Source organism: Carcharodon carcharias, chromosome 10 (genome assembly GCF_017639515.1).
Source record: "Carcharodon carcharias isolate sCarCar2 chromosome 10, sCarCar2.pri, whole genome shotgun sequence".
NCBI lineage: Eukaryota > Metazoa > Chordata > Chondrichthyes > Lamniformes > Lamnidae > Carcharodon > Carcharodon carcharias.
In genome coordinates this window covers 133300364-133312487 of record NC_054476.1, presented here as the reverse complement: position 1 = coordinate 133312487, position 12124 = coordinate 133300364, and the positions used below count along the sequence as shown (strand labels likewise).

The 12124-nt window shown below is 41.6% G+C and overlaps 1 protein-coding gene across 1 annotated transcript in view; it reads right to left on the bottom strand.

Annotated features, from left to right (window-relative positions):
- The window catches only part of LOC121282878 (transmembrane protein 132E-like), a 408363-nt gene extending 396650 nt beyond the window's left edge, over nucleotides 1-11713 (bottom strand). The window contains exon 1 of the mRNA XM_041196690.1: nucleotides 11312-11713. Coding sequence (XP_041052624.1) covers nucleotides 11312-11390 — 79 coding nt within the window. The 5' untranslated portion in view covers nucleotides 11391-11713. The remainder of the gene's footprint in view (nucleotides 1-11311) is intronic.
- Between the last annotated feature and the right edge of the window lie 411 nt (nucleotides 11714-12124).

Genomic DNA, 12124 nt, shown 5'->3' with positions numbered 1-12124 from the left:
TGGTCATTGCATTTATTAGATTACATCAGTGACTACATTTCAAAGGTGTAGTTTCTTTTCATTGACTGTTAAAGCACTTTTGGATGCCCCAAGGCTGTAAAAGACACTGCATAAATATAAGCCTGTTTTTTCCAGTAGCAGTCGGAACAGCAGTGGGAGTGGAGCGGAGTTTCTCAATAAAAGCCCAAGGATCAAGGCCCAGATCAAGTCAGTCGGAGCAGCAGGAGCAGAATGGAGCGAACCTGGGGGTTAATTGCGCCAGCAGAGCTTCTCAATAAAAGCTTGAGGGTCAAGGCCCAGATCGAGCCAGTCGGAGCAGCAGCTAACCCCAACAGGAACCCCGCAGGAATTCGAAAAGGCTGACAAAGATGACATCAGCGCAAAGCAGGGGGCTGATTGCTAGGTAGTGGGCAAGTTGTTTTTCCCCACTTTAAAGCTACATTAAGGAAAGGTAAGAGTTTTAGCTTTCTGTTTAAAAAAAAATGAAACTTAAATATTTTTCTATTTGGCTTAAATTTAGAGTAAGAGTACTTTAACTAAAAGTATGGCAGGGGAGCTCAGTCCCGTGTGTTGCACAGCCTGCTGTATGTGGAAGTTTTAGACACTCCTGGCAGTCTGGATGACATCTGCAGGAAGTGCCACCAGTTTGACCAGCTTGAACACCGGGTTTCGGAGTTTTGAGCATCATCTAGAGGCACAGCAGTGCATCCGCGAGGCTGAGAGTTACATGGGCAACACATTTCTAGACGTGGTCACCCCACAGCTTAAGGAAGTGCAGTCAGAAAAGGAATGGGTGACCACTGGTCAGAAGAAGGGAGGCAGGCAGGTGGTCAGGGAAGCCTCAGAGTGCATCACACTCAAGAACAGTTTTTCTGTGTTGGAAAACGGTGATAGTGACAATTCCTCTGGAGCATGCAGCCAGACCCCAGATGCACAAGGGGAAGGAAAAAGAAAGGAAGAGCAATAGTGGCAAAAGACTCAATAGTGAGGGGTACAGACAGGCATTGCTGCAGCCGCAGTCATGACTCCAGGATGGTGTGTTGCCTCCCTGGGACCAGGATCAAAGATGTCACTGAACGGCTGCAGGGTATTCTGAAGGGGGAAGGCAAATAGTCAGAGATTGTGGCTTGATAGAATTAACTAGATCAACGACATTGATAGAAGGAGGAATGAGGTCCTGCCACAAGAATTTAGGGAGCCAGGTAGCAGATTGAAAAGCAGAGCCTCAAAGGTTATAATCTCTGGATTACTCCCGGTGCCACTGCTAGTGAGTATAAGTTTAGGTGGATAGAGCTGATGAAGATGTGGCTTAACAGTTGGTGCAGGAGGGAGGTCTTTAGACTCCTGGATCACTGGGACTGTTTCTGGGGAAGGTGGGAACTGTACAAGTCCGACGGGTTGCACTTGAACAGGACCAACATCCTTAAGGGGGGTAGGGCTTGCTAGTGCTGTTGGTGGGGGTTTAAACTAATTTGGCAGAGGGATGGGAAACGGAGTGGAGGTATAATAGGGGATAATGCACAGACAAGTAAAGAAGAAAAAACAAGTCAGTCTGGAAGGCAGAGCGTATATAGTCAAGCTAAGGCACAAGGGAGCATGGCAAGGTGGGATGGCATTCATTTTAATGCAAGGAGTCTTATGAGTAAGACAGATGAGTTGGGGGTGTTGATTAACACATGGTGATATGATATCATTGCTACCGAGGAGACGTGGTTGAGAGAGGGGCAGGACTGGCAATATTCCAGGGTATAGAATCTTCAGACAAGATGTGGGGAGGGGGTGTAAAAGAGGTGGTGTTGCAATATTGATCAAGAAGTCAATTCTGCAATAAGGAGGGATGATATCTTAGAAGGTTCCTCAAATGAGGCCATATGGCTGGAACTTAAAAACAAAAAGGGGACAATGACATTGCTGGGAGTGTACCATAGATCCCCAAACAGTCAGGGGGAGATAGAAGGGTGGATATGTAGGCAAATCTCAGGGAATTGCAAAAATAATAGGGTAATAATAGTAGGGGATCTCAACTTCCCTAATATTAACAGAGATAGACAAAGTGCGAAAGGCTTAGAGGGGGTGGAATTCTTAAAATGTACCCAGGAGAGCTTTTTAAGCTAGCACATAGAAGGTCCTACAAGAGGGGTGGCAGGGCTTGACCTAATTTTAGAGAACGAAGGCGGGCAACTGGTAGAAGTGTCAGTGGGGATCATTTCAATGATAGCGACCATAACTCAGTAAAATTTAAGGTAGTTATGGAAAAGGACAAAGATGAACCAGGGATAAAGATTCTGAATTGGGGGAAGACCGATTTTAATATAAGACAGGATCTGGCCAAAGTGGACTGGGAGCAGTTAATTGTAGGAAAATCTACATCAGAGCAGTGGGAGTCATTCAAAAAGTCAACAGCAAGAGTGCAAGGCCAACATATTCCCATAAAGGTGAAGGGTGGGACCAACAAGTCCAGAGAACCCTGGGTGTCGAGGAATGTACAGGATTGGATAAACACAAAAAGGGAAACTTATGACAGGTACCGAGGGCTCAAAACAGTGAAACTCCTAGAGATGTATAGAAAGTGCAGGGAGTTACTTAAAAAAGAAATTAGAAGGCAAAGAGGGAGCATGAAAAAACACTGATGGGTAAAATAAAGGAAAATTCAAAGGCGTTTTATAAGTATATTATAGGCAAAAGAATCCTCTTGCATCTAATATAGGGAAAGAGTAGGGCCTATTAGGAACCAAAGTGGGAATCTGTGTGAGAAGCCGGAAAACTTAGATGAAGTTTTACATTAGTACTTTGCATCTATATTCACTATAGAGAAGTGCGGTGTAGGTACAGAAATCAGGGAGGGGGACTGTGATAGACTTGAACAAATTAGCAATTAGGGAGGAGGCATTAGCAGTTTTAGTGGATTTAAAAGTGGATAAATCCCCAGGCCTAGATGAGATGTACCCCAAATTGCTGTGGGAGGCAAGGGAGGAGATTGCAGGGGTCCTGACATTAATTTTCAAACCATCTCTGACCACAGGAGAGGTGCCAGAGGACTGCAGGACAGCTAATGCGGTACCATTAATCAAGAAGAGTCGTAGGAATAAACCAGAGAACTATAGTCCAGTGAGTCTAACATCAGTGGTAGGGAAACTTTTGGAAAAAATTCTCATGCAGAATTAATCTCCACTTGGAGAGGAAAGAGTTTATTAAGGATAGTCAACATGACTTTGTCAGGGGGAGATCATGTCTAACAAATTTGAATGAATTTTTCAAGGAGGTGACTGGGTGTGCGGATCAGTGTAGTGCAATTGATGTAGTCTACATGGACTTCAGTAAGGCTTTTGACAAGGTCTCGCATGGGAGACTGTTCAAGAAGGTAAGGGCCCATGGGATCCAGGGCAATTTGACAAATTGGATCCAAAATTGACTTAGTGACAGGAGGCAGAGGGTGATGGTTGAAGGTTGTTTTTGTGACTGAAAGCTTGTGTCCAGCAGCATACCGCAGGAGTTGGTGCTGGGTCCCTTACTGTTTGTAGTGTACATCAATGATCTAGACATGAAAAAGGCGATATACTCAGTAAGTTCACAGATGACATGAAAATTGATGGTGTAATAAATAGCGAAGAGGAAAGCCTTAGACAACAGGACGATATAGACGTGCTAGTCAGATGGACAGAACAGTGGCAAATGGGGTTTAATCCTTGAAAGTGTGAGATGATGCATTTTGGAAGGACTAACAAGGGAAGGGAGCACACAATGAATGGTAGGGCCCTAGGAAGTACAAAGGATCAGAAGGACCTTGGTGTGCATGTCCACAGATCCTTGAAGGCAGCAGGACAGGTAGATAAGGTGGTTAAGAAGGCATATGAGATACTTGCCTTTTTTAGTTGAGGCACTGAATACAAGAACAGGGAGGTTATGATGGAGCTGTACAAAACATTAGTTAGGCCACATCTGGAGTAGTGTACAGTTCTGGTTGCCACACTATAGTAAGGATGTGATTGCAATAGAGAGGGTGCAGAGATTCACCAGGATGTTGCCTGGGCTGGAGCATTTCAACTATGAAGAGAGACTAGATAGGTTGGGATTGTTTTGCTTAGAACTGAGAAGGCAGAGGGGGGACCTGATTGAGGTGTACAAAATTATGAGGGGCATAAACGGGGTAGGTAGGAAGAATCTCTTCCCCTTCATGGAGGGGTCAATACCCTGGTGGGGGGGAAATAGATTTAAAGTGTGAAACAGGAGGATTAGAGGGGATTTGAGGATTTTTTGGGCGGGGGAGGGGTATCTGGAACTCACTGCCTGAAAGGATGGTAGAGGCGGGAACTCTCACAACATTTAAGAAGTATTTAGATGAACACTTGAAACACCAGAGCATACAAGGCTAAGGGTCAAGTGCCGGAAAACAGGATTAGAGTAGACAGGAGCTTGATGACCAGCACGGTCATAATGGGCCAAAGGGCCTCTTTCCATGCTGTACAATTCCATGGCTCATACTAAGTTGATATACTAATTAACAGAATATGATACTTTCCCATATAAACCTTAATAGCTGAACCTTTGTTGTGGTGAGGAGGGTGGGAAATAACCGAAGAAAGCAAAATGCAGATTCCACAGAAGGCTGAGATTATCTCCAATGCAATGCCTCCATTTCGTGACTTGATTATGAACGGACACCAACATCAGAGTATAGCTCATGGTACAGCTTGGAAGAAGGTCATTTTTCCCATTTTACCTGTGCCCGCTCTTATAAACATCTATTTAAAAGGACTAGTTGCAACAGCCAGAGGGAAGATTACAAAACTTACTTCTCAACTGGAAGGCATAGCATGAAGAGAGAAGCCTTGTAAAATTGCATCTGACGGAAATATCTGCTAACTTTGTAGAGGATGAGAAATTGGCATTTTTGAGTGTGGCCAAAATCCTATTAAACAGGTTACTTATATGATCCATTCTATGTTTTGCTATTGATGACTTCATCAGATTGCCATTATATTTGTAAATTTAAGTTCTTGTACCTGAGTATTTTCACTCTCATGCAGTTACAAGTCTTTTTTTTTGTATATCACTCTCCCCAACTTAGCTTTTGTAAGGTTATATTTTTTCAATATCTAATGTATATTTCAGTCATTTTATACAGCAATTTGTAATTTAAAAAAAAACAATCCATATAAAAATTGAGCATTATAAGCATCCATCATTTTATCGTTTCAAAATTCAGTGTGAATAAATGTTCCATATGGTTGGATAGACCAATAAATTGGGAACGTACAACTTGCAATACTTCAAAGTACTAAAACAGAAATTTCAGCTCCAGATTCACATTTTAACTTACTTCCACCTATGGACTGATCTTGCATATCTAACCCGTTAGTCTTCTTTACCAACAAGATCTGTTTTCATTCACTGCCAGGAATCAAAATAACAGTCATAGCTCCACAGCCTCACAAGGATAAAGCTTCAAGGCTTAAAAACTAACTTTAGTACTCCTGCAAATGATTTCCCACATTCGTCCATCTAAATGAGATCCAGAAGCAAAGAGTATATTTTAATTCATATGACAAATAACTCAAAGATAGGCTTACAACATTCCTTGTCAGTTCCCAATTATAGCCAGGTCCAGTATAAAAATACAGGCCTCTCTTGATCAGGAAATTAGGCAGCAAGTAAAATTCCAAAGAACTAAGATGGAAAAAATTGTTACTGTAGCTTTTATTTTAAATTCATCAGCAGTTTATTCAGATATATAGCAATTAAAAAACTTCTAAATCATATGACTTCAATTATAAATTTGTGTCCAACTCTGTCAATCTCACATTTAATTAGTTCAGTGGGGCACGTTACTGTAGGGTACAGTAGAGCATATTTTCTGCCAAATGACAAATATTGTGTGACCAATTATGAATCCTTACTAAAGAAGTGGCTACATTTAAATATTTTTGTCCACATGGCCAGAGATATCAATTTTACTCACATAAATACTAATGGCCAATTTGGAACTCTAGCAACCAGAAAAGCTTGTTGGTGACAATTTTTTAAATCATAGATCACAGGGACTTTGTTATAAAATTGAATATCTGCTCCAGAAGTACCCCACAATAAGGATTATAGTGTAATTGTGGTACGCTGTCAACTACCTGCTTAATAAACTTAGAGAAAAGCACACATACACCAATTATAAGATGCACATATCGATAGTCTTCTCCATCAAATTTAAACCCTGGAGGCCAGAGGTTTTCACTTAATTAGGGTACTGGAAAGGCGCTACTAAATCCCAATAATCCAAGGTTGACCAATCAAGTCTTACAAGAAGTTACATAAATGGGAAACTTACTTCCATTAAATTTTTCCACTTTTGAAAATCAATAGGTATGCCTATACAATTAAAACAAAAGTAGTCATTTGGTAGTACAGAACTAGAGTATTGCTGAAAAAAGACATTTTGTCAAAGCTTTTCATCTTGCAGTCATCAGGACAATCACAAGAATATCAATGTCAGAGGAAGCAACAACTTTATACTGTATGAGAAGAGAATGCTGATTGGTTGGCAAGTGGACTCTGATTGGTAAAGGCGTTGGCATGGACAATGCACCAGTTAATTATGACTGACAGTTAATTGCCAAGCATTGTTTGAAATTTTAAACCAGGCATCAAGGAATTATACCTAACCTCCTCCCACATGCATATTTCCGATATGTGATGATACACTTACTATATTTAAATCCATAGCATCACCTAATAATTTCTTTGCATGTCTTACTGGGCTCCATCCTGCACTCAAAAGCAGTCAAATGAACTCCTGTTCCTTGAGATACTATTTGAGAAATCTGCCAGGGGGTTCTCTATCATGGTCTACCACAAGCCTCCCTTCACTGGTCCATGCACAAATTGGGATTCTTACAGTTCCACATGCTATAAGATTGGCCTTATCAGCAACCTCATAAGTAGGGCCCAATCCATTTGTTCACCACGCAAGCTTGATGCTGAAATAGGGTGCAAAGACATCCTGCGGGATAACGGCTACCGTGATGTGATCAGACTATTTTGCGCTGGATATCACGCAAACTCATGAACGTGCTTAAGGTTGTCACTTCCGGCTCTGAAAAGTGCCCAGTTTATCTCACCTTACCCTTCCAGCGTAATCCATCTGAAAAATTTGAGCAACAGCTGAGACTAGCTGTTTCACACTGCTACTATGCAGTAGCAACACGAGTGGCATTCGCCACTAACAAGATGCTGCTGTCAAGCTAAAAAGACATCCTGCCTATCGCACAAATGAGTAATGTGGTATATGGATTTCAGTGCCAATGTGATGCTAGGTATACAGGTCATACGTCCCAAAGACTGGCAAATCATATTGTTGTAGTTCACCTCTCGACAAACCACCCAGGAGACTCAGGTACAGATTTCGATCATTTATTATTCAAGCATACACAGGGAGAGACAGTTTTGGGCAGTCTAAGACCATACTCTAAAAAAGTTACAAATGTTCCCTCCCTATATACACCTTGAGTTATGTATTCTAATCTTGTCAATTTACAATCACATGCTTAAACAGATGTAACCGGCTTTGTTTACTTATTTTTCATGTACACATACACCAGGCATTGTTCTCATCCATGCATGACCACCATATTTTGCTGATTATGTAGTCTAGGCCACATTGATTTCAACACCCACTCCCTGGCATACCCTCTGTCCTACTAGCTTGTTTGTCTCATTCCTTGTTATCTTCTAATGTACATCTGTTACTCTTCCATTCTGTTTTCTCAGCTTATATCCTGTTTCTACTAAAAAAAAAATTTAACTTGTCGTTTAACCCTTTCAGTATCAAACAGCTTGTCCCTTCCGCTGTTCGCAACGGGCAAGGTACAGACCATACCCAACCAGCCCATGCTTGCAAAACTCAAAACACATTAAGTTAAACAGCATTAGATGTGATTTTGTGAGTGGACATTTGCTAAATAATCCTCAGTGTGCTAAAAGTTACACTGACAACCAATTTGCCGTGTTGCGCATTTGCATGTACTGGAAGCTACATAAATACAGAGGGCCCTGTTCTTTGCAGACAGAAAGAACATGTACACATATTGGGCCTGTTTCAACTAAACAAAATAAGTGATAGCCATTCGCTGGTTCATTCCACAGGGTAATGCCTTGACCAGAGTCAAGTTGTTGGTTTAAAATTTCAAGTGATACTTGGCAGTTAACTGTCAGTCACCATTAACTGGAGCATTCTCCATGGAAACACCTCTACCAGAGTCCACTTGCCAGCCAATCAGCGTGCTCTTCTCATACAGTATACAGTTTTTGCTTCCACTGACATTGGTATTCTTGATTGTCCTGATGATTGCAAGATGAAAAGCTTCAACAAAATGTTTTTTTTTCAGCAATACAACAAAAATACTGCAAATTCTCAAAATTAAACAATTCAGTCAACATAGGCATTATTCTCATTCATAGTCACATGCAGCATTGGGTCCCTGATATCTGGTGTGGAATGTATAGTTCAAGTTGAAATGTAGTCAAAAAAATGGCTCAGATTTTGCTGTAGCAAAAGATCTGCCATTATTTAGACATGCCCTTGCAAACTTAAATCTTGTGCAAAAGTTGATCAAAGTGCAAGCTGATAACTGCACAATGAGGAAAATGACATATGAATGAACAGAGGAAGAAACTGTATAGCTCCTTGAACAGATTGAAGGATTGAGATAAACAGCTCAAGATCTGAGAAGTGTAACTGGAGTGGGCAAATTCAATATCAAACAGGTCCGGGAAGAGAAAAATGAAAGATTGAATTGTGAGAAAAAAGACAAGAGGTAGAAAACGAATTAAAATATTTTCCACAGGAAATGCTGGAAAAACTCAGCAGGTCTGCCCTGATGGTCCAGCACTGTGTTTTTATTTCAGATCTCCAGCATCCACAGTACTTTGTTTCTATTAAAATGTTTTCTAAATCTCTAACAATGCATACCTGAACGAATGGGACCCCGCAATTGTAATCGTGGATTTTCAGTGTCGAGAGGCTGATTAGCAATCATTAACACTTATTAAGTGGTTAAAAGGGCACTTAGACTCAAACGTACAAAACTTTTAACTTTTCTGTGATAACTTCATGTCATCAATGAATTTCAGTGGTGAAGCAGACCACAGGATGCCGTTTTTGCGGAGCTAACTACAATGGTGCATTTGCAGCAGCAACTTTTGGAAATTCACTTTTAATCCCCTTAAATTGCCATACCATTTACGCATAAATAGCACAAACACCATTAGCTCGCCCATATTCTGGCTGTTTCAAACAATAGTGAAACACGAACAATCCCAATTTGTTCGCCATTTAAAAATGTGTTCCGGAACGTAGCTGCGAGCCCATCACTTCTGCACAAGTAACTTCCTACGAAATAAATAATTTTGGTCATAGAAAACGTTCAATGGTAAAGATTTATTTCATTGTAAATGGCTAACACTCTTGGCAATTACAATGATTTATTAAAAATTGATTTTTAAAAATCAACACTCAGCACGTATCGATATTAGCAACACTACATCTGCCCACTACATTGACAAATAATTAACTGAAACCTATTCAAACGTACGTTATGTAATTTCAGTATAGGCAAATTTTTTAACATCAGTTGCGTTTACTTGTTACACATAAATGTTTCCAATGCGATTATCCAATTGTAAAAAATACGTACTATTTCATTGGAATGTCTGCCCTAAAAGTATAGTACTCGGGAATACAATTGTGATCCAAACAAAAATGTTAAAAAGCAAATTACAATTTGCGTATTCTTGGTGCAAGGGTAACATTTGCCACGTTGCCCAGAATGTGCAAGCACTCCCTTTTAACAGTTGTTCGTTCCCTGGTGCAGTTTCTATCAGATTGCCTACATCGCCCCGCCTGGTGCAAGAATGAACTGCCTGTTTCTCAGTATTATTTACATAATCCTTATACATCGATCCCCAACACACTTCTACCGCCAGCCGCCCGACAGCGAAATTCAACTTGTGTGGTATTTAGTCAATACTAAACAAGAGGATAATCCAAAATAAAGGACCACATTTTCGAATGGCTGATTTCCTAATCTTCATAAGAACATATTTACTGCAACTTTGATAGCCTCAGAAAAGGGAGAAAAGCCAATCAATGCTCGCTCCGTGGAATAGTAAAATGTAACCTGGTCGGATTTCTATCAGCACCGTAGATTTTGCGGGTGCTTCTGACAAGTAAAATATAACGTTTTTGATGGGAAATAATAATGCGAATGAAAAGAAAAACCCGCTGAGAGCAAAACAGAGCCTCAATAAAACGATTAAGTCGTTTTGACATTTTAGTATAATCAAAAAGTCCATTCAAGTGAAATAGAACAAAGAACAGCTTGCACGAAAGTGCAAATGGAAGAAATGCAAATAATGTATAAAAAAGGAAAGGAAACAGACGGTACAAAATGATGAGAAAGTAGGAAGGAAGGGAGACACGAGACAGACACATTAGGGAAAATGAAAAATGTTGCTGTCAGTACCGCGAGGATGTGCCATCCATATGAATGCGAGTCCGAACATGTCAGAGAGTTAAAGCAAAACAAACAAAATCTAATCATCCAAAAGATTAGGAATTTCAGGCATCCAACAGGAATATTGCGATCCATTAATCGCCTTACAATCAGCAACAGAATCAGTATGGTTTAGTCAAAAGGATGGGTTATTCCACACACTTGAAAGCGTTCACTTTTTAAAGCAGAGTTATTGTGTTAAAAGAATCTAAATGTATCATGTTAATTTTTATGATTGAGATGACGAGGAAGAATAGAACGGATAACAGGAACGAATGAAAAGCTGAAATGGCGATATAATGTCATTGCTATACGGAAAACTAACCAGAACGAAGCAAATAAGGAGTCAACACGTATTATTTAATGAGCCTTTAAAATAATAAAACATCAACGAATCTAGGGTGATAAATCCTGTCGGATTCTGACAAACTGTCATGATGGAGAGACAAGCAAACCGTGTACTGAGGCCCGGAGAGATCACTATAAAAAGTGGCAAACACACCGAAATTCGGGTTCACACGGAGCTCCACGCAACAAAAAAATAATTAACTAAAAAAATTTCCCCCAAAGATCGGCGCTGTCCACCCAACAAGCCGAGGTTTAGGTGGGAAGAAACGCTCTGACCGAGAGAAAGCGCGCAGCCACCTGCCATCGCCGGCTGAGACTATCATAAATGCCAGAGGGGAAAGAGATTTTAGTAGACGGGGAAAAAAACAACCATTTGTCCGACAAAATAAAAGCAATAAAATATTTACACTCTATTGGCTTACCGTTTGCGATCGCGAAGAGGACGAGCGCTATGGTCCCACAGTAGCTTGCAATGCACATGTTGACTTTATTTAAAAGCATCTCTTCTGTGATAACTGTCTACCATGAAGAGCAGTTACATTTTCCTTTCTGGTTTGGAAAGGCAAGTGTGTTGGAAGTTCGCGATCATTTTTACTTCTTAAGAAAAAGTTGTCGCCGTGACCCGGTGTTGTTTGACTAATCCCAGATATTTGGGCGCTTTCTCTAGGCAGCGCGAGGCGGGCTCCACAGCCTCCACCCAACGGCTCCCGAGCTCCGAAGGCGAACAGGCGGGCGCGAGAGCCGGAGCTCCGCGCACGCGGCTTCCACAATCACAGCAGCCGGAGCCCAACGGCTGCTTCGGCAGCGCGAGAGCCAAGCGTGTCTTCCTCAATCACAACAGCAGCGGCGCCTCACCTCCTCCTCCCGCCCCCAACCCCGAGTTCTGTCTACAGCAGGGGAGGGGTTGTTTGTTGGGTTGGGGGGGGGCGGGGGGTGCGCTGCAACACGGGCAGGACCACCTTCGAGTGGCGCGCGACTGTCGCTCCACGGGTCTCCTCCTGCGGGGCAGCGCGAGACAACCGCTTGCGCACAGCTCCACGGGGGCGGGCGCGGAGACCTGCACCCGGCTCCGGCACACCGAACCCCACCACCAGCGGGGTTTTCCTCTTATTTATTTATTTTTTCAATAAATATCAGGCTGCGAGTTTATTCATGTCCTCAATCCAAGGGACTCAAGGTGGAAACTTTTCCCGATTGGACACTCAAGACCCCTTGTTTCTGTCAGAATTCCCCGA